This window comes from Dendrobates tinctorius, unplaced genomic scaffold (genome assembly GCF_039654945.1).
Source record: "Dendrobates tinctorius isolate UK_male_01 unplaced genomic scaffold, ASM3965494v1 ptg000038l, whole genome shotgun sequence".
Taxonomy (NCBI): domain Eukaryota; kingdom Metazoa; phylum Chordata; class Amphibia; order Anura; family Dendrobatidae; genus Dendrobates; species Dendrobates tinctorius.
In genome coordinates, this window is record NW_027361706.1 from 15335848 (window position 1) to 15363185 (window position 27338).

Consider the following 27338-nt stretch of genomic DNA (forward strand, 5'->3'; position numbering starts at 1 on the left):
GGGACAGATGGTATAAGGCAGCAAGATGTAATAGCTCCCCACAGGTAGAGCTGTAGTCCCAGGGCAGTAGTGAGGAAGAGGGTGCAGTGTTAGGCACAGAGATGCAGCAGTGCTGAAGGGGTTGCTGGAAGAAGGCAATGACACAACAGGGTGCAGTTTCTTTTACCTTTACTGTGATTTGCAAGTGCAGTCCAGGATCCAGATTACAGATGGAACAGGAGTTGGCCAGCCTGGAAGCAACTTAGGAATCTCTCTATGCAGATGGGTTGTGTAGTCTCCTTTCTAGTGCTTATCTGAGGTACATGCAGTACTGAGTTACACTGAAGTTCCTCTTGCTTGCTCTCTTTTAGAACCCCCTCATATGGCAGACAGCTGTAGCCTCCTTCTTCTGGCTCACACGTTGCTGTTGTGCCTCTGAGTCTTATGTGGGAACAGAGCATTTACAGCTTCCTATTCCTCTGGTTTCTGCTGCCGGAACATCAGTATCCATACAACCTCGGAGACCGGACTCCAGAACATGCGCTACGCTGGAAGTGAGCCTGAACTCTGCTCAATCCTCCAGCTCTTCTTCCCTCGTCCACACACTTCGCTCTCCTCACACAAACTAACTAAACTTCCCCTTCCTGGCCCCCAGAGAGCAGCTCCTCCCCCAGTTTTGGTTCAGAGCTCCCTCTGCTGGCCTGGAGTGAGAACCGTGCTGTGTGTTGAATTTACCTGACAGAGAGACCCTTTATTGCTTCCAAGCATGACATGACACTCCCTAGGGGGAAGGTAATGCCACTGTGGCGACCATACTCCTGGTGGTGCCACAGCTGCTTAAAACAGTGTGCCTGCTATTAAAGAAAATAAATATCCACTGCTCCCACACCCATAGCCCTGCCACCTCTAGGTGCTGGCTTCAGTGCATAGAGATGGGAGGAACTATGGGCATGGGGAGCAGTGAATATTCATTTCCTGTAATATTGGACACACATGTTAGCTGCAGCCGGCATTCCTGCCTCCTGTCACTCGCTCCTCTGATGCCACCGCTCCCCCTCATCCATAGCCACAGCCACATAAGGTACATCTGGACTAAAAGACGCACCACCACTTTCCTCCAAAATTTTGGAGGAAAAAAGTGCTCCTTATAGTCTGCAAAATATGGTGTATCAATAAAGTTTTGTCAAAGAAAAATACCAGAGGCATCAAAACAAGCAAAATTATTTATAGCATGACACACAAAAAAAAACTTTGTCAAAAACATGATAAAAACACACGTTAAAAAAATGCACAGGAAAAAAAAGAGTAACCAAATTCAAATAATAGGGGCAGAAATTTTCTAGATTCAAACACTTACCAAAAGTTTATCATGTGAATGCTAGCAGAGGTATCTTTGCCTCTCCAGCATTGAAGAAACTCAGTGGCACAAAAAATGGGTAATTTGGCCATCTGTAGAGCAGTGCTTGTTAGTACTAAAGCAAAGAGCTTGCAAGCGCTGTGATCTGTATGTAGAAGACCCGCTATCTTAGAAATTGCACAATTCAATTTGTTGTGCAATTTCTCCTGAGTACACTGATATCCAATTTGAGGGAGAAAACTACTGTTTTGGCGCACGGCAGGGCTCGGAAGGAAAGGAGCATCATTTGACTTTTTAAATGCAAAATTTGCTGGAATCATTAGTGGACGCCATGTCCCATTTGAAGAGTCCCTGATGTGCCAAAACAGTGGAAACCCCCCACAAGTGACCCCATTTTGAAACTAGACCCCTCAAGGAATGTATTTATATACATGGTAAGCACCTTAAATCCCCAGGTGCTTCACAGAAGTTTATAACGTGGAGGCATGAAAATAATAAAATCACATTTTCCTCCCAAAAAAATGTTGTTTTAGCCCCAAGTTTTAAATTTTTCTAAGGGGTAATAGAAATTTTTTACAGCAAACTGGGGTAAATTTTTTCCTGAGTGCTCCAATATCCTACATGTAGTCGGGAATTTTTTTTCAGGCACAGTGCACAGCTCAGAAGGCAAGGAGAGATTTTACTGTTATGTTTGTAAGTGCCATGACCCACTTGGAGAGCCCATGAGGTGCAAGAACAGCAGAACCCCCCATAAGTGACCCAATTTTACAAACTACACCTCTCAATGAATTCATCTAAGGATGCAATGATCATATTGACCCCACAAGTGTGTCACAGAATTTTATACCATTGAGCAATGAAGAAAAAATAACTACATTTTTACCATTAAAATTTAGTTTTAGCAACAGATTTTACATTTTCACACAAAAAGTGGGTAAAAATAGCACTGAAAGTTGTCCCACAATTTTTACTGAACATGGCAATACCCCATATGGGGCTTTACAGTACTACCTAGTCATACGGAGAGACTTGGGAGGAACGGAGCACTATTTGCTTTCCGGAATGCTGATTTTCCTAGATGAGTTTGTGTACTCCATATACAAAGCCCCTAATTTCTAGAGAAAGTATGTTCCAGAAACAAGTAGCAATTAATGTTGCCAAGTGAAAATTGCAAACTGCCGCTGTGGTGACCAATACGTTGCTGTCACCAGTACGATATGTCCAGCCCATGCTTCTGGAGGCATGCACCCGTAGGTTAGGCGGGCTGTCACTGCTTCAGAGATGCCAAATGTGGTTGGGTACACTGTGGGGCTCTGAAGGGAGGGGGGCATTTGGATTTGGTAGTGCAGGATTTGCTGAATTTCATTTGGAGGGTTATGGAGCCATTTTGTTTTTCCAGAGCCTTTGTGCTATGAGTCATGAGGAAGCCCTTATATTTCCGTTAGCAGATGACAGACCTGAGTGGGGACTTGCTTTTTTTGTCAATTAAGTTGAAGCTTTTATTGGGAACATTTTACATAACGTTTGGTCTCATATTTATCCGGTGCTCTGCGCTGAGCACTTACTTTGAGGTTTCCAGCAAAATCTCTGAGTGACGTGATTCGGATGAAAACCCCGAGGCATCCATTCACTATAATGAGGCAGCAGACTTTGTTCTGGACTCCATCTTGCCTCTGTTCAGTGTTGTGCTTCTTTTCAGAAGTGCACATAACTGTGGCCGACAGAACTTTTATGCAGTCCTAAAAAACAGACACCACCAGATCATAGGTCAGACAGCGTCCACAGTGCCTCTATCTGTCTCATTATAGGGAATCTTCTGCTACAGGTTCAGTCTGAATCACGTATTTCAGAGATTTACATGGAAACCCTGGAGTAAGCGCTCAACGCAGAGCGCAGTATAAATGTGCACCGAGCCTTACTGCAATATTTGGGAGGCAGAATGAAAAAATGAACAGTAGGTGAAGAATTGGTTTTATTTATTTTTTACACCATTCCTCGTGTGGTATAAGTGATTAGGCGACTTTATTCTTTGGGTCGGTGCAATTACGATACCAGATTTATATTGGGTTTCTATATTTGGCAGCTGACACACACTAAAAGATGCTTTTTATTGCAAAAAATAGTTTTTGCATCACCATATTTTGAGAGCTATAATTTTTCCTTATTTTAGCACACAGAATCATGTGAAGCTTGTTTTTTGCGGGAAGAGTTGATATTTTTATTGGTACCATTTTCGGGCACAAGACATTTTTTGATCGCTTTCTATTCCAATTTTTGGGAATCAGAATGAACAAAAATGCACAATTCAGGAATTTTCTTTTGGGGAGGTTTAAGCCGTTCTGTGTGTGGTAAAATTGATAAGGCATTTAATTCTTCGGTTCAGTATGATTACAGTGATACACCATTTATATTGTTTTTTTGTGTTTTGGCACTTTTACACAATAAAAACTATTTTATAGAAAAAATATTTATGTTTGCATCGCTTTATTCTGACAGCTATAACTTTTTCATTTTTCAGCTGATTTAGTTGTATGTCAGCTTATTTTTTGCGAGACAAGATGATGTTTTCAGTGGTATCATATTTATTTATATCCGTCTTTTTAATAGCATTTTATTCCCCTTTTTGTTTGGCGGTATGATGATAAAGCATTGGTTTTTGCCTTGTTTTTTATTTTTTTTATAGTGTTCACTAAAGGGGTTAACTAGCGGAACAGTTTTGTAGGTCAGGTCGTTGCGGATGCAGCGATACAAAATATGTGTACTTTTATTGTTTATATATTTTTTCATTAAAATATTTATTTATAGATACAATATCTTTTGATTTTTTTTATTATTTTTTTAAAATAATTTTACAATTATTAAAAAAAAGTTTAACTTTTTTTACTTTGTCTCAATATGAGACTATCATTTTTTTGCAGGCTGATCGCTTCTACAGCTTCCCATGATGAGCAAACTGTCAGCTCTGCTCTGACAGGAAAAGTTGCTGATCATGCACTGCACATGATCAGCAAGTTTCCTAGCTCTGGTGACCCGTATATCATCATGACAACATCCGGTCACCATGGTAACTATCGGGCCCCAGCGTCACACTGCGGGGTCTCTGATCCAAAGGCAGAGGGGCTGTCAGCCCTCTGGCGGCACTCGGAATGCTACGATCATGTTTGTTAGCAGCATTTCGGGGGTTAAAGTGCCCGACCTTGGTACTTAGTGCCAGGGTGGCAGCTGATTCTGACAGCTGACACCCAGCGGTGATTGGCCGTGTGAGTGGGTGATTGCGCGGACGTATTAATCCGTCCGTGGTCAAATAGGCCCAGGTCACATGGATGGGTTATTATGTCTGATGTCAGAAAGGGGTTAACAAAAAACGTGGATTTCTGTGAAATAAAACATTGAATCGCAAAGTCCAAGGAGGTATCATTTTATTCAGCTTCCTATGAACTTGTATAAACTGATTAGGAGAGTTGATCTTACTGACAGATTCCCTTTAAACTCTTGGTATTCATACACTGTAAATACTCTTATAACCTAAAAACTCTTCATATACTCTTATGAATCCTTCCAAAGTATCACATAAGATCACTGGAAGTAGTGCCCTTCCATTCCTTCATTGTACTGTCTTCTTCATCACTTACGAAAGGAGCCACGGTGCCAGTGACTTGCTGATTTGTATGTTCTCCAGCATTTCTGCATTCACTATTCTCCAAGGAGAGAAATTGAAAAAAAGCCAAGCACTGTCAAATTCTTCATTCGACCTGAAACTTAAAAATGAAAAATGTACGATTCTCAAGAAACAAATGTTTAGCAGATTTACAACCAAATCAATCATTCTAAGTGATGCTGCCACAAATATATTATCCGGGTATTTAATGACAGGTGCATTTTACATTCTGCAGAAAGAAATACTGAATCTCTCAGCACCCCCTGCTGGTAGATTACTGTTATAATAGCAGCATCTATTACATCACTTTTGTATCATTTCACCATTTTTTGGTGGTTTTAAGTCTTAAGAAGAGGCTTCGTTTTCACTTGACCTATGATTTCTGCTGGCTTCTGCTTCCATTAAAAAGCTTGTCTGTCAGAAGACGTTCCCTTCTCAAGCAAGTGGTGAATCTTGGAGATGTAATCAGCTGTGTCTTATTCAGAATGACAGCACTAGAACCATTTAGCTCACCGAGGCAGACAAAAATGCAGTTTTAATGCTCTTTTGAAATAAAAACACAAGTAAACTATAAAAGGAAAGAAGGGAAACATTATCAATAAAACACAGAGTATCAGTAGTCGCCAGATTAACAAAATGCAACATGCGTCATATGACTTCTGGTATCACGGACGTCGTCTCAGTGGTATCGAACTCTCATAGGTATATGTTAAATTAATTCAATTGAAATTGAGGGAAAGACACAATGAAAAAAGCTTTGTAGTTGGCAGGTGTATTGTTTAAAATAAATGTAAACACTGGGTCAAACACGTTTTAGAAGATATGTTTTAGGTTATGTGCACACAGTCTTTTTGCTGAGTTTTTGGAGCAAAAACTAAGCAGAAACTCAAAGTTTTTAAGGAGTTTTAAAATTTAGAGGTGGATTTTCAAAGTTTCTGCTCAGTGACTATGTGTAAATAATGTCTTTGTGACGACACAGCACTTTATCTTAATTATCCAGATGTCTATTTTCAGTAAGCCAGGAGGCATACTTATCTACATAACGCTTACTTATCTATGTGTTGACTTTGGTTGGTCAAGAGTCTGAAATTTTGACTCTTCTTGTAGGTTAAATTGATATTTGCAAATTGATGTATGGTTGTTATTTACCTCTTATGTCAGCTCCTATGGCTCATTGTACTGTTATCTTTGCAAAACAGGGATGCAGGGCCACTGAGCAATATTTGCTGATATGTTGATTACACATTATAACAGGCCATGCAGTTTGTTGACTTGCAAACATTGAAGGATAAAGTAAATAATAAAACAATGCGAGTTAATCTCATCACCTTGACCTGTGAAGAATGGTATGAAGAACAGTTGTGAACTATAAAAAAGGAGCTATGCCTATATAACAATATACATCCAAGACATCCATAGATCCAAAGAACCAGAGACTCTTTACAAAACCACAGCCAGGAACACATGGCTATATGATAGCTGCCATATCCTGGCTCTAGTATGAGGGACAAAGATTTGACATTCTACAGAATGCCAGCTAAGGGGACTATGGCCCCAGTTGAAAGAATACAGCTCCGCTCCATTGACCATCACTGAACCCAAGGATACGTTTGGGGTAGTCAGGATTTGGATCCACTGGTCACCTGAGCCCTATGGATATGTTTGGGAAAGCAAGGATTGGGAACAACCAGTCATCAGGCTCCATGTAGATGTTCGGGGAAGCCAGGTTTTGTGTGGCGCCCCTGAGGGTTCAGTCACCACAGAGGTACTGCACCTCCTCCTGAGGTGAAGTATCCCACTCCCCAGGTAAGATAGTAACACCTGACCAGACTTCAGCAGCTACATTCATACATTCAGCACAGACACCTTAGAACAGCAGAGCACCCTTTATGGCAGCTGCTTTGGTTCATGAAGGGTGCTGGGTGGTGGGTGGAGCTTAGAAACACTAGAGGGGAAAGCTGACAGGAAGTTAGGTCAGTTCCCCGCAGGGGGAAGCAGAGAGAGGACCTCTCCCATAGAGGGGGAGAAAGACGGTTCCCCTTCTGGGGAAGGAGGGAAAAGATGTAGTTGCAGCAGCCTCCTGTGAGCTGGAGCTGCTGGCAAGGAAAAAGGAAGAAAGAAGGATCAGTTGTTCAAAAGGAAGATAGATAAGAACGGAACGTGAAGAGGAGAGAGACTGGGGAGTAGGGCTAGTGCTCAACCCTTTCCTAAGTTCAATTCGCCAAGGTCAGGCGCCGGTATCCGAGACTGTGTGTGATACTAATGATCCTACAGCAGAAACTGGAGGAATAGAAGTTGTGACCACTTTATTCCCACCTAAGACTCGAAGACACAGCAACGTGTGTGAGCCGGGACATGATTGTATGGAGTCCCCGAAGCAGGCTACAGCTGCCTGTCATACGAGTGGGGTTATAAGTAACATCAAGAAGGAGGAACTTGAGTGTAATTCATAACTTCAAGTACTTCAGATTAGCGCTAGTGAGGAGATGTTCAGAAAAGGCACACGGAAGGGAATGCTGGAAGAGTGTATTCCATCTGCCTGGGAGTTGGCTGAGCCCCTGACCTGGAGGCTGCGGCACTGAAGCAAGCACCTGTCTGTGCCAGAAACGTGAGTAAAAGCATTGGAACTGCACTCAGCTGTGTCATTGCCTTCTTCCTGCGCCAAGCTACTCAGTGTTAGGCTGGCGGAACGCACCAAATAAGAAAGATGTTAATGAGGTGCGTTTGCAGCCTGGGGTCCACCGTGCAGCGATGGAAGCTGCTGCTAGACAATGATGGATACGATATAACAGATGGAAGCTGAGCACCGGCGGGAAACCACTGACCCGGTGCTTGCAAGAGCGGACTCTGTTACCTCACGGAGTCTGCACTAGCTGGCATATAACCATGCCCTGTTAAGCTTCACAGGACACAACTGGGAGTAGTACACCGCACAGAGTGGATGCTACGACTACCCTGGCGGTCGCCACTAACCAGTGTGAGAACAGTGCTGGAAAGTGCTAGTAACTGCACACAGCGCCGCACGGATAGCCGATGCGGTAACTGCAGAGTTGTGGTGTCTGCACTTTCTGGCGCAAATGGAACCAGAGCTAACTGCACTGCGGCGTTAAGCAGTACTATTGCTAGATGCAGAGACTAACTCTAAGGCCCTAACTCATACACAACCGAGGAGGGGGATCTTAATGAGTCAGTCACCAGAATCATACATCCATCATCAGACACACCACTAAAGCAAAAGACTCAATGTCTATCATAGCACATGGCGGGGCGGCCATGTGAACCTTTTATAGCAGCGTCCTTCCGGGACCTTCCTGATGGTTCAATCTGAGCTGGAGAAGGACCTGAACATGTGACCTCCGATCTCCAATGAGAGATCGTCCCACAGGCATGCTCAGTGGACCAAAAGGAGGACTTAGTCCCTGGAGTCGTTCGCTGCTGACCAGCATGCGTTGCTATAGCTGGACCAGAGGTGGCAGCAGCAACCAAACCTACAATGCTGGTGTGAACAGAGTGCTGGGATCGATGAGTCCGCTGAGCAGGCTCCACTGCGGCCGGAGAGGAATGGGAGACTGCCGAAGACAAAGCTCAGGATTCCTGCTGTGCAGCGACAGGAACGCCACGCCTCACATTAAACCCCCTCCTAGGGCCCTCTCCTCTCTGAGCCTTGCTATGCTCAAATGCCAGAATAAGGAGTGGAGCGTGGATGTTCTCCACTGGCTCCCAGGTCCGAGCCTCTTAACCATGACCAATCCACCAAATAAAACTTTTTGCCCCGCCCCACCTTGCATCCCACCATGGCCTTGACCTCAAACTCGTCCGAAGACAGGTCTGATGTCCCAGCAGGTGACTCGGAGAACCGGGACATGTGAACAGGCTTAAGGAGGGACACGTGGATGGTGTCAGAGATAGCCAAGTGTGGTGGAAAGGCCAGGCGGTAGACCACTGGATTGATCTGATCAAGGACCTTGAAGGTGCCAATGAAATGGGGCACAAACTTAGTGGACTCAACCCACAGCCTGATGTTACGGGCGGAAAGCCATACTAAGTCGCCTGGGGCAAAAGTCGGAGCGGGACACCGGTGCATGTCGGCAGAGGAAATCATTCTCTCCTTAGAGGCCCGGATGGCATCCTGAGTGCAGTCCCAAATGTCACGTGCCTCCACCGCCCTGTCTGCCACCTTGGAATCAGTGGACGACACGGGCATAGAAACAGGGACACTCGGATGCTGGCCGTAGTTAAGGAGGAATGTGGTCTGACTGGTGGAATAGGCCACAGCGTTGTTCAAAGCAAATTCCGCCCACGGTAGCAAGGATACCCAGTCATCTTGCCTGGCCGAGACAAAATGTCGTAGGTATGTGACCAGGGTCTGGTTGGTTCTCTCAACCAACCCGTTCGTCTCGGGATGATAGGCCGAGGAGAGATTTAGCTCCATTCCGAGCAAACTGCAGAGCTCTCTCCAGAACCGAGATGCAAACTGGGGACCCCGATCACTGACTATCTTGTCTGGCATACCATGCAAACGAAAGACATGTTTTATGAACAACGCTGCCAGACCCCATGCAGAGGGTAGCCGCGAGAGTAGCACAAGGTGCACCATTTTGGAAAAATGATCGGTGACTACCCAGATGACTGTGCTGCCATTGGACTTGGGCAAACCAACCACAAAGTCCATGTCAACCATTTCCCAGGGTCTGTCCGCCACCGGCAGGGGGTAAAGTAGTCCGGCAGGTCTCTGCCAAGAAGACCTGTTATGGGCACAGGAGACGCATGCCCGAATGTAATCTCCCACGTCCCGAGCCATATGCAGCCACCAATATGTTCTTGCCAGGAGTTCTGTGGTCCACGTCGTCTCAAAGTGACCACCTACCCTGGACGCATGAGCCCAAGAGAGTACCTCCCGTCACAGACGGGGAGAGACAAAGGTCTTGCCCGGATTAGCCGACGCTCAGACTCCTCCAACGACACCACGGAGCGATAGAGAGCATCGGCCCGGACGTTCTTCTCACCGGATAGATAATGAAGGGTGAAACGGAAATGGGAGAAGAATAGCGACCATCTGGCCTGGCAAGAATTCAGTCGCTGGGCCGTTTGCAGGTATAACAGGTTTTTATGATCGGTGTACACCTGGAAGGGAAAACGGGCTCCCTCCAGGAGGTGTCTCCACTCTGAAAAGGCCAACTTCATTGCCAGCAACTCCCTGTCCCCGATTGAATAGTTCCTCTCCGCCGGTGAAAAGGTCTTAGAGAAGAAGAAGCAGGGATTCTTCCGACCTTGAGCGTTCTTCTGAAAAAGGACCGCTCCGGCACCGACGGATGAGGAATCTACTTCTAGGATAAAAGGTTTATTCACATTGGGACGGTGGAGGATAGGAGTGCCAGCAAAATGGATCTTGATGGAGAAGGCCTCAGAGACCTGTTCCGACCATACCTTAGGATTGGCTCCCTTTTTGCTGAGGGCAACCAAGGGAGCCACCAAGGAAGAGAAGTGGGGAATGAACTGGAGATAGTAGTTAATGAACCCCCAAAAAGCGCTGCACCTCCTTAAGGGAGTGGGGTTCTTGCCAGTCCATTACCGCCTGCAGTTTGGCAGGATCCATAGCCAAACACTGGGCCGAGATGATATAGCCCAGGAAAGGCAAGGATTCCTGCTGAAACTGGCACTTCTCCAACATGGCGTAGATGGAGTTCGCTCGCAAGCGGTCAAAGACCTTTCAAACGTCTCTCCGGTGGGAGTCCAAATCTTGAGAGAAGATAAGGATGTTATCCATATAGACCACCACCGAGGTGGAGAGCATGTCTCGGAAGACATAATTTACAAAGTCTTGGAAGATGGCTGGGCATAACAGAGGCCAAAGTGTTATGAATGGGTCACCAAGGAAGATGGCAGGAACAGGCTAAACCACCAGAAAACCAGAGAGGTTGGTAACTAAGCGGATTGCAGACCCCTGATCCTATCCACACAACTAGCAGTAGCCGTGGAGCGTACCTACGATGCCCTGGATGCCTCGGCACAGCCGGAGAGCTAACTAAGCCTAAAGCAAGAAAGGTGAAATCTAAACTGCCCCGGAGCAGACCCCAAAAGGAATAGATAGCCCCCAAACATATATTGTCGGTGAGACAAGATGAAACACAAACGCAGGCAGAAAAATAGACTGAGCAAATGATGGGGCCCAAACTGACTAGACAGGACAGGAAAGGAAAGACACTGTCTGCAATCACGCAAAAACCCTGAAAAATCCTACACGTCTGATGTACAAAAAAACACTGAAGTCACACGACTTCGCCCCCACTATATCAGCACTACTGTATGAACTGGAAGCAAAGCAAAAGAGACCTATATAACAGGACACTGAACAAACTGACACAGGCTGTAACATATGGAGTGGTGGTCCAGCACAGCCCCCAGAGGAGCAAGCTGAACCCGCAAAAAGCAGAGAGAGACAAAACCAGATCGGATGTAAAGGATTAGCAAATGAACCACTTAGCTGAACAATGCAGGATCAGGGCAGGAGACATCAGAACTCAGAATGCACAGGAAAGCAATCACCAGCAGGGATTGAAGGAAGTCTGCAGATTTAAATACTCCAATCAGTAACCCCAGATCTACAATCATCATCATCATCATCAGGTGGCAGACCTCTGTCAATCTGGCCAGCTCCACTACCTCCAGTAACCACCGAAGGGAGCAGGGGGAGCTTCGGCTCAGAAGTCTGAGCAAGGGAATTCACAACACCAAAGGGCATGACCAGATACTTGTAATGGCCATCCCTGGTGTTAAAGGCCGTCTTCCATTCGTCCCCCTCACAAATATGTATCAGGTTATAGGCCCCTCGTAGATCTAGTTTGGAGAAGATCCTCGCTCCACGCAACCTATCGAACAGCTCTGATATCAGGGGCAGAGGGTATTTGTTCTTAACGGTTATGGCGCTAAGACCCCTGTAATCAATACAAGGACGCAGCTCTCCACTCTTCTTCTGCACAAAAAAGAATCCTGCCCCTGCTGGTAACACCGACTTCCTAATGAACCCCCTTGCCAGATTCTCCCTGATATATTGCTACATGGCCTCCGTCTCCGGGAGAGACAGGGGATACATGCGACCCCGAGGAGGTTCCGCAACTGGCAAAAGGTCTATAGGACAGTCATAGGGGCGATGCGGCGGAAGAGTCTCTGCCACCATTTTGGAGAATACGTCCGTGTACTGTTGATAGTGCTTAGGGAGCGAGGAGAGATCCGCAGGGACCTCAGTGGAAGCTACCTGAACGCATTCCCTCATGCATCTACCCTCACAGGACTTGCTCCAGCCAAGAATTCTCCCTGAGGACCACTCTATGTGAGGAGAGTGGCAACGTAACCAGGGAACTCCTAGGAGAACCTGATCGATGCCCTCGGGCATAATGAGGAGAGACAAGGTCTCATGGTGGGACGGAGACAGCGAGAGCCTAAGAGTAGCAGTCTGATGTGTGATTTGTGAGGGTAGTGTCGAGCTGTTCACCACCCTGGTGGTAACGGGGTGAGGTAGCAGAACCAATGGGACTGCGTACCGTTGGGCAAAGACTGAAGACATAAAATTGCCCTCCGCCCCGGAGTCCAAGCAAACCTCTACCACCAAGGAAGAAGAACCACACTCTAGCGTCCCATTAAAGGACAGCTTGGAGGAGAAAATTTCAGTATCTAGTAGGCCTCCTCAGATTACCAATAGACGCTGGCATTTCCCGACCGCTGTGGGCACCTGTTAGCCAGGTGACCAAGCTGTCGACATTGAAACAAAGCATGGGGGCATGCACCGAGCGAGACTTGGAGCCCGGGCAAAGCACCTCCATGGCCTCAGAAGGCTCGATTGCCCAATCGGGAGGTTCCGGGAGTTTAGAAAAGGTTGGAACCAACCTAACCCTCAATCTTGACTGGGAGTGCTCCTACCCCCGCTCTGTGAAACGGAGATCTATACGGGTGGAGATGGTGATAAGCTCCTCCAGAGAAAGTGGAACCTCCATGGCGGCCAGAGCGTCCTTGACATGTTCCGCCAACCCCCTCCAGAAGACTGGTATAAGCGCCTTGTCAGGCTATTCCAACTCGGAAGCCAATGTCCGAAACCGGACAGCATAATGGCAGACCGAGGAGATCCTTGCACCTGTGCCAACAACTGGAGAGCCGTATCATGTGTGACCCGTGGTCCCAGAAAGACCTGTTTCAGGGATACCAGGAACTGGGCGGCACTCTATACCACTGGATCACCACGCTCCCACAGGGGAGTGGCCCACTACAGAGCCCTGCCCGACAGGAGGGAGATAATGAATCCCACCTTGGCCCCTTCTGAGGGAAAGCGCATAGCCAGCAGCTCAAGATGAACAGAGCACTGGCTCATGAAACCCCGGCAGGAGGTGCTGTCACCCGAGAACTTATCGGGCAGTGGAAGACAGGACAATGTCGGGACAGATATGGAAGTGGAGGCGCGGGAGACAGCCTGTGCAACTGCCTGAGCAGCAACTGCAGTGACATCCGCAGCTGAGGTTGACCGCTCAAGAGCCATCAACCTGCCCTCCAGCTGCTGGATATATCTCGGCAGATACTGATCGTCCGCCATTGCTAGCCAGACCCGGCGCTATGATAATGTTAGGCTGGCAGAACGCACCAAATAATAAAGATGTTAATGAGGTGCGTTCGCAGCCTGGGGTCCACCGTGCAGAGATGGAAACTGCTGCTAGACAATGACAGATGCGATATAACAGGTGGAAGCCGGGCACCGGCGGGTAACCACTGACCCGGTGTTTGCAAGAGCGCACTCTGTTACCTCACGGAGTCCGCACTAGCCGGCATATAACCGTGCCATGTTAAGCTTCACAGGACACGACTGGGAATAGTACACCGCATAGAGTGGATGCTACGACTACCCTCGCGGTCGCCACTAACCAGCGTGAGAGCAGTGCTGGAAAGCGCTAGTAACTGCGGACGGCGTTGCATGGATAGCCGCTGCTGTAACTGCAGAGTTGTGTCTGCACTGTCTGGCACCCACTGGCGCAAATGAAACCAAAGCTAACTGCACTGCGGTGCTAAACAGTACTAGTGCTAGATGCAGAGACTAACTCTAAGGCCCTAACTCATACACAACCGAGGAGGGGGATCTTAATGAGTCAGTCACCAGAATCAAACATCCATCATCAGACACACCACTAAAGCAAAAGACTCAATGTCTATCATAGCGCATGGTGGGGCGGCCATGCGAACATTTTATAGCAGCGTCCTTCCGGGACCTTCCTGATGGTCCAATCCGAGCTGGAGAAGGACCTGAACATTTCACCTCCGAACTCCAATGAGAGATCGTCCCACAGGCATGCTCAATGCACCAAAAGGAGGACTTAGTCCCTGGAGTCATTCGCTGCTGACCAGCATGCGTTGCTATAGCTGGACCAGAGGTGGCAACAGCAACCAAACCTACAATGCTGGTGTGAGCAGAGCGCTGGGATCGACGAGTCCGCTGAGCAGGCTCCACTGCGGCCGGAGAAGAATGGGAGATCGCCAAAGGCAAAGCTCGGGATTCCTGCTGTGCAGCGACAGGAACCCAACGCCTAGCACTTGGCACTGCTGCGCATCTCTGTCTCTAACACTACACCATCTACCTCAACATCTATTACTGTTTCCCTGGGACTACAGCGCTGCCTGTGGAGAGCTACTACATCTTTGCTGCACCATACCATCTGTCCCAGAAGATCTGCACCACAGCGCTGGTCACTTCTGACCAGATACCACAGGTGGCGTCACGAACTATCTACCTATAAACTTTATTCAGCTTTATTTCACCTATTTCACATGGAGACCCAGGGCCACGGACCGGGTCACCGCCAACCCGACACATCCCTTTAAGACACCGGCCCGGTACCGAGTGATCCCCACAGCCCTAGGGGTGATCCATTTGTCCCTCTGATCACCTGACCTTGTACCTCAATGGACTGTCAGCATTCTAAGATTGCCGCTATGTCCTCTCTGTGCGTGCCACAGGTGGAGGTACTCGACCTTGGAATCTCTGAAGTGACAGCTGCTCTTATCCCAGCGAATCAACAGAAGGGTGCTTAATGTTTTATTTGCCTGTTTTGTGGTTCAATAAAGTATTGCCACACAGTTTTACCCACACCCTGTTATGTCTGAGTAGTAGTATGTCCACAGTAAAAGGAGAGCGGGCATTCGGTGACAGGAGCCCTGGTCCATTCGGTTTTGGCTAGTGAACTGAAGCACCTGCTGTCCCCCTGTGTCTCCGCAGTCTTCAATCCAGTTCTTTTTCACAAAACCAGTGCGACCTTCTTCCTGAAGCCACTCCAGCGGTGGTTTGCTGTTGTTTTTGCTGTGGATCCTCGGCCTGCATCTTTTTAATGTATCTTCTATTAAGAAAGTGATGGGCTTCCAAGCAGAAGTCATCCGAAGAATGAACAAGTTACTTCTTTTCACCTGTCCATTGTTTCTGAATCCTGAAGTGGTTAAAAGTAACAAAATACTGAACATATTGGTTTTATATTGCTGTGCGTTATGTACATTTTTTGTGCCTTTTCTGCACTTTTTTTGGCAGATTCCAGACAGAATCTGCCTCAAAAAGCAGTTGTGTGTACATATTAAGGGTAATCACCACCTGGAATCTGCCTGAAAAAGCATTAAAAATGCTACAAAACTGAACATAAACGCACAGTAATGTAAAACCAGCTTGCTGTGCATATGTATCATCTATTGTCACTTATTTTAGCTGCTATGAGCTTTAAAAGCTGGGAAGCAGTTAAAGGAAGTATCATGTTGATTCTTTTGATGGTTTCTGCTTGGAAACTGCTCACTATTTGAAGTTTAAATGAAAAAAGACACCGGCGGCTGAGCAAAAACAATGGGAAAAAAACACCAACAAAGATGTTTAAGCAAAAACATAGCCGACATTTTTCTGAAGCATCTACTGCTTGGAAAACTCAGGAAGTTATCTGGTATCTAAAACACACCGTATGCACATGCCCTAAGGCTACATTCCCACAATGTGTATTTGGTGAGTTTTTGATGTGCATTTTTCCTTACATTTTATTGCGTTTATTGTGCATTTTTCAACACTTTTTGATATGTCATATTTTAAAAAAAGCTGCTTTGTTTTAGACACTTTCGGGTATTTGGCTTTGACACAACTTTCTTGATACAGTCATGTATTGTTTACATGTGTTTTTAAAGCATGAAAATGCACAAAAAAATGCATGTGTTATTTACCTGCATAGTTTCAGCATCTGATATGATTCTATGGGGAAAATCCACACATGGAGTTCTGTGTACTCACAAGAGAAAATGACATGTTGGGTATTTTAAATTCACACCGCAGGTCAGTTTACTACAATGTAAAAATTGCAAAGTGGGCATGAAATTTCTATAAATCTCATCCACTTTGCTGGAAGTTTAAGATGCTGTACCCCAGGGTCCCCGCTAAAACAGGTCTCTTTTTTTACCTTATCAGTGACATCTGTTTCAGGAGCTGGTCTCAGCTCTCAGCAGCCTGAGAAATGGCGCATCCATAAGATGCGCCAAATCTGGCACTTAGCCTTACCACTTGCTCTGGAGTGGTGGAAAGTGGGGTGAAAGTATTCGGGTTGAAATCAACTTTGTGTTGTCAGGTGACATAAAGCCAAGGGGTTTGTAATGGAGAGGCATCTATACGATACCCCTGTTACTAACCCCATAGTCAAATTGTGAAAAAAATATCACTCAGAATAAAGTCCTTTATTTGAACAAATGGCATAGACTCATTTATTGACTCTAAATTAAGCTACACTCACCTTGCTCCCAATCCACTTAAGTCAATGTCCCCTGTAAAAGAATTAAAATAACAAACCACAATATTCTTCATCTGTCCATCAAGAAGGTAATAATCCAATTTCTCCGAGATGCATCTAGCCTTACAACATCTAGATGGCAGGTTGCATTGTTGCATGATCCAATTATACAGCCTGACATCAGGCAACGACACGGAGCAGCACGTGCTTGCTAAGCTCAGTACTTTGCGATGACATTAGAACCCTGGTGTTACCCATACCTTGTTCACCAAAGCAGACACAGATTTCTATGACAAATGTGTAAGTCCATGTGCTTCTTGGCTATCACTGAGTAGAGGGCTTGTTAGCAGACCAAGCTTACCACCCTTATTCCACAAATCTTGCTCAGTCAGCTGGGCTCTCTGCATCTCCCACTCCTGCAGGTATTTAAGAATATTAGAAGTGACAGGTGCCACTGAGGTCATAGTCTACATTAGTACTTGACACTCGACCGTAGGCATCTTTGCTGCTTCCTTGATGCCTGCATCTGTATGAGGAATTAGTCTGGCTTCATCGTTGTCAGCTCAGATGTAAGCTTTATTTTCATTATGTCAAGCTTATTGGGTAACAGGAGTGCCTCCATCAGGGCCTATACATTCTCCGCAGTTTTTATAGTTTTCTCATGAGATGTTAGGAAAGATCTACTGTCTAAATACACATTGGCCATCTTACCCTTTGTCACTCTACAGACCTCAGTTAGTGCCTTCAGCTCTGCCTCATGTGCCTATAGGTGAGGAGGGAGTTGTTGTTGTTACATCATGTTGTGTAACCTCAGCATATCCAGTCTAGAGTTGACCAGCACCTTGGTATATGGAGCCACCTACAAACAACTCAAAATCTGAGTTAAAATTGGGCTTATCTCGGACATGAGCAAACCCTGCCATGTCCTGTTGCGTCAGACCAATGCTATCATAACATGCATGCATGCTGATATTTCCTCCTCTGTTACGGAATGTAAAAATAGGTCACTGTTGTATTGTGACTTTACTTTTCTCTGTTAGAGATGTTTGGAGCATAGACAGTGTCCTAAGGAGACTACCTTATGCTTAGACCTTACATCTATGGTCTGCTAGGAAACACAAAAGGAAGATTGATGGTTCCTGACTTGAGATTTGATCAGAACAGCAAGCAATCAATATAAGTCCATATACTATAAACTAAAATAACATAATCTCCCAGTGCGGAGGAGTCCATTATTGCTAAATTGAGGACATTACAGCAGTAGACATTATCGGAGAATTTTGGGCACCTTATGGTAATATTGTACATGTACTGTACATGTTTATGTTCAAGAAAAATAAATATTGGCAGTCTGGGTACAGAGGCACAGAAAATAATCAGTTTTCCAAGAAAGTCACCGTAACATGCTTTGATGATTTCCCAAAGAAAAACATTATTTGCATACACAACGACTTCCCTTTCTGAGTATTTTTTATGAAATCCAAAATTCTGTCCAGAGTTCATTTGACCTTTGGTGTAGGAATGGTAAAATTAAAAACTGTTGCTAATTAATTATTCCAATGTCGTAAGGTGAGGAAAAATTATTCACAATGATCTGTTCAATGAGGGGATGGGGCCTTTTGCATTCCTCTCTTTAGCTAATTGCAAAAGGTCTTTTAAATGCTTCCCTCTTCTCAACACGTCAACAATTTTTTCCCTTGAGGTTTCTTTATTTCATTCACAAAAGTAGTTCCCAACATGTGTCTCTCAGGTTCATTCAGTTAAATTACAAAATATTCTTCTACCATCTCATCTTTCTCTTTCATCGTTCTCTTTTAAGATTTAAGGATTGTTTCCTTTGTTTTGTCAGACCCCAATGCAGATCCCAATGCAGCAAGACTTTACAGTACTCTTCTCCTAAGTCTAACATCTGAAAATACTCTGTCCCTTATCTACATATTAAATATTCTTTTGACTGCTTATAAATATGTGCAGTCACCAATGCCCTAAAGGTCTTCAACCTGTACAGTTATTTTTGACCTGCATCTGTTGGATGTCTGACAAAGGAAAGAAGATTCTTTTTGTTTTAGTAAACTATTTCAGCATGATTAACCGATCTCTTAAACTGACAGACTTATACTCTGTCATAGTCTTTTAGGACCAATGAGAAAATGAAAAATGGTCTTAGGAGCACAGGAAAGAGACACAGATGAGAGATGGGGTTAAACCACAACACGTTTCGATGGAGGATCCGTCTTCATCAGGTGGATGTTTAGTAATGACATAGGGGATGGGATATTTAAAAGGGAAGCAGCCATGCACAACAGTCAAAACAGTCACATGACATAATGATAGTCACATGACATAATGATAGTCACATGTAAAGATGACATCATATATTGTAATCAAAAAGGAGATAAAAGCAAACTTTTCATATAAAACGTAAGATACAACATACTTTTATCTCCTTTTTGATTATAATATATGATGTCATCTTAACATGTGATTATCATTATATCATGGGACTGTGTTGACTGTTGTGAATGGCAGCTTCCCATTTAATTACCTCATTCCCTATGTTATTAATAAACATCCACCTTGTCTGTGTCTCTTTGCTGAGCTCCTAAGACCGTTTTTAATTTTCTCATTGCTCCCATCCTTCATCGGAGGTTCTCAGCTGGAGCTGCGGTGGAGACCCGATATCCTGTCCACCCCTGGGCTGCTTCCTAAGCACTCCTTTATGACTGCTCATCAATGACTCTTATAGTCTTTTAGGAGGACAGTCCCAAGTTTAAATGTATCTGTATCTATTTACTCCCAAGCCACTCAGGTCTGGTTCTAAGCACTTAACAACCTGGAACCTTATATCAGTGTTAACATACTTTTTTCTCATCTGTACGTAGGCATCAAAGACACTTAAAATCCTACAGGGGTAGGCAGTCACCATAGACAATTAAAATCCCTACAAAAACACAGTATTTTGACTACAAGACACCCCTCTGTTGAGTTGATCCTTCTCAACAGCCAAGCAAGACACGGCAACATTAGCAGTCCTCCAAGTACAAGTACTACCATATGTCACACTGATCCCACCACATGCAGATAGATAAAAAAATCATAGGTACAGTGGGGCAAAAAAGTATTTAGTCAGTCAGCAATAGTGCAAGTTCCACCACTTAAAAAGATGAGAGGCGTCTGTAATTTACATCATAGGTAGACCTCAACTATGGGAGATAAACTGAGAAAAAAAAATCCAGAAAATCACATTGTCTGTTTTTTTTTCATTTTATTTGCATATTATGGTGGAAAATAAGTATTTGGTCAGAAACAAAATTTCATCTCAATACTTTGTGATATATGCTTTGTTGGCAATGACAGAGGTCAAACGTTTTCTGTAAGTCTTCACAAGGTTGCCACACACTGTTGTTGGTATGTTGGCCCATTCCTCCATGCAGATCTCCTCTAGAGCAGTGATGTTTTTGGCTTTTCGCTTGGCAACACGGACTTTCAACTCCCTCCAAAGGTTTTCTATAGGGTTGAGATCTGGAGACTGGCTAGGCCACTCCAGGAACTTGAAATTCTTCTTACGAAGCCACTCCTTCATTGCCCTGGCGGTGTGCTTTGGATCATTGTCATGTTGAAAGACCCAGCCATGTGTTTCTTCTTCAATGCCCTTGCTGATGGAAGGAGGTTTGCACTCAAAATCTCACGATACATGGCCCCATTCATTCTTTCATGTACCCGGATCAGTCGTCCTGGCCCCTTTGCAGAGAAACAGCCCCAAAGCATGATGTTTCCACCACCATGCTTTACAGTAGGTATGGTGTTTGATGGATGCAACTCAGTATTCTTTTTCCTCCAAACACGACAAGTTGTGTTTCTACCAAACAGTTCCAGTTTGGTTTCATCAGACCATAGGACATTCTCCCAAAACTCCTCTGGATCATCCAAATGCTCTCTAGCAAACTTCAGACGGGACCGGACATGTACAGGCTTAAGCAGTGGGACACGTCTGGCACTGCAGGATCTGAGTCCATGGTGGCGTAGTGTGTTACTTTTGGTAGGCTTTGTTACATTGGTCCCAGCTCTCTGCAGTTCATTCACTAGGTCCCCCCGCGTGGTTCTGGGATTTTTGCTCACCGTTCTTGTGATCATTCTGACCCCACGGGGTGGGATTTTGCGTGGAGCACCAGATCGAGGGAGATTATCAGTGGTCTTGTATGTCTTCCATTTTCTAATTATTGCTCCCACAGTTGATTTCTTCACTCCAAGCTGGTTGGCTATTGCAGATTCAGTCTTCCCAGCCTGGTGCAGGGCTACAATTTTGTTTCTGGTGTCCTTTGACAGCTCTTTGGTCTTCACCATAGTGGAGTTTGGAGTCAGACTGTTTGAGGGTGTGCACAGGTGTCTTTTTATACTGATAACAAGTTTAAACAGGTGCCATTACTACAGGTAATGAGTGGAGGAAAGAGGAGACTCTTAAAGAAGAAGTTACAGGTCTGTGAGAGCCAGAAATCTTGATTGCTTGTTTCTGACCAAATACTTATTTTCCACCATAATATGCAAATAAAATGAAAAAAAAACAGACAATGTGATTTTCTGCATTTTTTTTTCTCAGTTTGTCTCCCATAGTTGAGGTCTACCTATGATGTAAATTACAGATGCCTCTCATCTTTTTAAGTGGTGGAACTTGCACTATTGCTGACTGACTAAATACTTTTTTGCCCCACTGTAACTCTTCCCAGTTCTTGGACCAGACAATTTAATGCAAAATAACTTACTGAAAATTGAGGTAGACCAACTCTCAGTAAAAGTCAAATACAAATGTAAGAATATGACTCTTAACTTAGAATATACTTTTACTGGATGGTCCATTCTCACTTGAGATCCAAATAGTATAATGCAGGTCTTTTCCCTGGTTTCGGCTCCAAACTGTGAGCAAAATACACTCTCTTCAATACCTTTAGAACTCCCAATCAATAAGATTCATTTTACAAGCACTGGGGAAATCAATACAGCACAGTCTCATATGGTGTGCTCAGGTGTTCACTTTTATTAGCACATGCAAACTGTTTGAATAATGTCACTGGCAAAGAAAAAGTTCCCTCCATAGTATGATACAATAGAAGTAGAGTTGAGCGACTTTAGTCGGATCGGGTTTCATGAAACAAAATTTGTTTCAGATAAAACTGGTCCGACTAGGGCAAAAAAAGTTGGAGTTTCGTCCGAAACCAAACCCCAAAGCAAGTCAATGGGGAATAAAAGTCGGCATTGAGTGGATGAATGTCATCCGCTCAATGCCGACTTTTATTTCCCATTGACTTGCATTGGGGTTTGGTTTCGGACGAAACTCCGACTTTTTTTGCCCTAGTCGGACCAGTTTCATCTGAAACAAATTTTGTTTCATGAAACCCGATCCGACTAAAGTCGCTCAACTCTAGTCTTCAGTGCGTTTGTGCCCCTGAGCTTCTCAAATGCAGCAAATGCAGAGTGGCCTCTGCTTGCAGCATGGAGGAGTGCACGCTTCAGACCAGTACCTCAGCCATGCAATTGGTCTGAACTGTCAGTTATTGGAAGTGCGCTGTCCCCGGAAATCAGTAAGCCATGAGACGTGGAAGTGGTGCACTCCGTATGACCGAAGATGAGATAAACACTTTAGCATTTTGTTGATGTTCCAAATATTGGCCACATAATAATGATGCATATATTAGCCTGAGATAACATGTCGGTAAGGCAGCAGGTGTATACTGCAGTGTATAACTTAACATGGTAACTAGTGAGTATGAGAGATAATATATGCATCAAGGGCAACAAGGACATCTCATTGTATTTGCCAAAAGTTACAAACTTATTTTGTTCAGCACGTAGGTCAAAATGTACACAACCTTTAAAATATGTGGTAATTGAGAATAAATATGTATTTTGAGAGTTGTAAAAATGCATCTTGTTAGTCTTCTGCTTCACATATTACATATTGAATGTTTCTTTCTGTGTTCTTAGGTTTGGGTAGATGCAGGTACTCAAATCTTCTTCTCTTATGCCATCTGCTTGGGATGTTTGACCGCTCTGGGAAGTTACAATAACTACAATAATAATTGCTACAGGTACATTGACTTGCAGATATAAAGAGGCTGTTGATGAATTGTGGTTTCGCTTGGTTTTGCAATGTTTTGAACATTGAGCAAATAAAATAGCCCAATATATAAATTTATCTATACATTACATGGCTACTTTATGAATGACACCAATCTAGTGGTGCAGTGGACCTCCTATGACCTTTAGAACCATAGCAGTTTTTTGTGGCAGAAATTCCACTAGGTGTTGAATTTGCTCTGCAGGAATTTGGCCCAGGATGACCGGATACCTTCTTACTTTTGCCACAAATTAGATGGAGGACCTAACATCTCCTCAAGAGCCCATTCTATCATTTTACCTTGTCTTGCAACTATTGAAGGTCTTGCAACTGTGAAGGTTAGGGAAGTAAAGAGAACTAGATGCCATATTCTGAAAACCAATCCATTACTATATGAGCCTCATGGCATGGTGTATTGTCCTACAGCTGTCATAAAGGGATAAAATTGGTTGGGTCACAACACATGGGTAAGCCCTATTGTTCAAATGTCTAACTAAATGTATCTGAAGTCCTAGGTATACCTCCACAACTTTACTGCACAGCCACAATCCTGATCTGTTGACACCCTTTTGGAAGTGATTATCTATTCATGCTGCTTGTTCCAAATTTTGACCCTCACATTAGCATAGTGCATAACAGGACTGAATTTATAGAACCAGGCAATGATTTTGCAGTGATTTTTAATTTGCAGCTCACTCAAATTTGGGAAGGAAATTCGATTTGCATGTAATTTGAGTATACATTCTAATGATCTGAGATCTCTTCAGACACTAGTCTTTGATAGCATATAGTAAGTAAGAAATGTAAAAAAAAGTTACTCTCACCTGGTCCTTCCCTTTCCCATCGTGCACTCCTTATCCGGCTCAGTTGTCTTGTTTGGTTCAGTCACTGGTTTGATTTCTTTAAGATCTTAAGGTGCCTGGCATCTTCGGCACCTTCATTGCTATCTAGGCCACAATGTAATTTTGTCATGTGGCATGCACTTAATGACATCATGATGTCACTTCCTAGTCAATTCAGGAGACGCCAAGGATGCTGGGTGCTGGAAGACACTGAAATAGCCCAGTGTGGCCCGAGAAGCTGACCAAGGCATGGCTTCATGGCACGTCAGATAAGGACCAAGTTAGCATTACTTTTTTTATTTTTTTAACCCCTTACCAGCCTCTTTTAAACCAGCAAAATGGCAGCCAATGGCCGTTTTGTGGGATTTGTGAAATTCGAATGACAAAAAGATTGAATCCATGAACTTTATGAAACTCAAGGCAAATTTGATTAATCTCAAAGTGATTGATTCATCTCTTTTGCCTTGTCTTTTTGTTTACCTTTACACTGAGCTGTGCATTCGGACACATTGGTAGGAGCACGAACATTGCATTTGGTTTCAATTTGCTTGACTGTGCATCACCTGTTCATCAGAACAATTCTTGATATTTCCTTATAATCCCATTATACCTTTAGGATGGAAAGTTATTTAAATCCACAGGATTCCCTTTTTCTCGATGTTTTTCCTCTATCACACAATTCTCAATATACTCTCAATAATACTTCATGTTGAAGCCCAATAAGTTTGGTTAGTCTAGCACCGTGTCTCATTTGAAGTCACTCAGATCACTTAATTTTCACTTATATGGAGTTCAACTGAAACCATGCCACTAATCACTTGACTCCATGGTCACTTGTCTAATGTCCATGCAGAGAAACTCAAATTGTGTTGCGGCTAGTGTCTCTGAAACTAAATTCAGAGGCTTGTGAACACTGTCCACGCACTGACCGTAATGAACGGATTGGTCATGGATCTCCTGACCTGAACTTGACAGACTCATAAGAATATATGGGGTTGTCAAGTTCAGGTCAGGAGACCAGCGGTCAGTACTTGCATCATACAGATATTTCCAGAGGCTTATCACTGGTATAATGTTTTTATCTGTCCGATTGAAAGACTATATTACTATATTTTTTGTGGTAATACTTTCTAATAGTAACGTTTGAACTTTTAAGCCCGAAAGAACCCCACACTCATTAGATCACTGTGGGCCGAACGTGGCGATATTGACGAGTTTGGCTGAGATTCTAATGTTTAGGGGTTCCGGCCAACTGATGGTCAGGAGAGATGTCAATCAGGCATGTCCGATTTTGGAGTGCCAATCGTATTGTTCTCCAGGAGGTAAGCCACCAGCCAACATGTCAGCCAGCAGCTCTCTCATAGAAAACACAGGAACACTAAACCAAATGAGAATATCATTCAGTTGACAGCCATCTAATGTGTATGGGGCCCTTAAGTTACACAAGCAAATTATCCTATCCATAAGGATAAATCATTATCTATTCTATTCTCATTGTTTCGTTCATTGACTATAATGAAGGGAAGGACAAAAGCTCTGACCATTGAACTCATATGTCACTGACATGATCTATGATGAGATCACATGTCTAGTGATACAGAAGACACAATAACTCCTATGATAAAACAAACAGGCAAGAAAGGTGTTCCCTCACAAAAACTAGCAGCTGAGACTCCTATGTCACCAATATATTCACATATGTTTCCTACCCTAATCTCAAGCTCTGTATATGAAACCATGAGCAGCGGCAGACATATCAAATAAGACAATACATAGCAGGGTCACATATATAAGATAATCGCACCACAGGAATATATCTTTAAAAAGTAATCAATTGTTGAACTTATAAATAAGCCATGATATATTGGTTAACATGTACTTTGTTCATGAGAAAATCCCTTTAATGGTGAGAAAATTACCGGTGGTATTTATTTATCTTATTTTATATAAAATGCTTTCCTGTTTTTTTTTTTTATTTCTTTTAATTTTACATTTGGAAGCCATGCTTATGATAGGAAAAACAGTTCCTTGCTAGCCACTGGAAGCCATTACCCCATTCCAGTGCTGCCTCTCCAATGGTCTCCACCAGACAGGAAGCAGTGATGTTCTGACTACCGGTCACCTAACCCTGCAGCTAATCAGTGACTTCAAAGGTCAGGTTGATGGTGGTCATCACTTCTGGTCTGGCAGAGACTATTGGAGAGGCAGCACTAGAGCAATGGAAGCATGGGATTCCATTGATATAAGTTCTTTTTCTCTTTTATAAGGATTATAGGGATTAGTCTGTTACTTTTAAAAAAGTACCCTTGTACCCCTTTAACATAGAAAAATATAGTGACCATGGGAGATTTTCTCACCAATATGTTCTCTGCATCAAATTTAAAGTTGAATGAATTTCCAGAAATTCATTGTAAATTGTTAGTACCCTGAAAATACTTTTATTATGCTTAAAAATAATAATACTCTCCTGTCTGAGGCCTGGTACTCACCAAGTTCTCCAATTGTACCTTCTGATCTTTGGATCTTCTGGCACTGACGAGGCCAAACATGGGCTCGTGGGGTACAACGCATTTCAATGAAATGCTATACATCACACGGTCACATGATACACATCATTAACATCAATGACTTGCGTCCTGTCTCACATGGTCATATGAGACTTATTTGGAAGATCCAAGGAAAGGCTGGGTAGGGATCTGCAGTGGCAGGACAGATAAGGGTAAAGCATAGAACAAGTTAGAGTAATCTTTTTTCATTTTTAACCCCTTCCTGGTCATTAAAAAAGTCCAGAAAAATGGCAACTCACTGCCGCCATTTTGCAGCATTCATGAAAATCAAATCGGAAATTTAAATGCCTGGTGAATATCATTTTTTTTTCATAACAGATTGCATTTGATACAAATCAATTCACTCAACTATTCCAACCAATGAACCAGTGAGAGCAGGATAGAGACTTGAAATATATGAAGCTGTCATGATCAGTTTGGGAGACCCAAAGGCCAGTCCGAGCATTGCATTCCAATCTTAGTCCGATTTATATGGTCATCTGACTGCGCTCTTAAATGAAGTCTTTAAGGTGTCTTCTTCTGTCCAGTTTCAATTAATCTTTTTCTTAATTCAAAAACTCACTACTGTGGTCAATACAGGGCATGCCATCAGGTATCTAAGGTCACTTTCCAAGCATCCAACTCAATAATTGTGTACTTTTTAAATGGGCTCGATAAATGAATTATTTGAGTGTTGGCTAATATTGCCCACATGATACCCGGATAACCACATGGAAATCATCAATCAACAATGAAGTCCATTTAAAAATAATACAGGTTTGCAATGATGTCTGCATTGTTTCATGCCATATCATTGCTGCATTTTGGCCACACATAAGCTTCTACACAGGACCCTACCATCACTTTTTTGTGTTTTTCAATACAGCACAACTGTTTTCAAACCTGATGATATTTGATCCTAAAAAGTCAGTTGAGTGGAATGCTCAGCAATATGCTCACTGGTAGGTCACAGCTGTTCGCTTTCATGGTCAATTGTCTGCAGTGATGAACAGTCATCGGATAAATGTTAGAAGCATAATTAAATCTAGAGAAATGTTACTGAG

The 27338-nt window shown here is 43.8% G+C and overlaps 1 protein-coding gene across 1 annotated transcript in view; it reads left to right on the forward strand.

The window, feature by feature from the left end:
- Positions 1–27338, forward strand: part of SLC6A11 (solute carrier family 6 member 11) — a 325430-nt gene that overhangs the window by 215927 nt on the left and 82165 nt on the right. The window contains exon 8 of the mRNA XM_073574234.1: positions 22754–22857. Coding sequence (XP_073430335.1) covers positions 22754–22857 — 104 coding nt within the window. The remainder of the gene's footprint in view (positions 1–22753; positions 22858–27338) is intronic.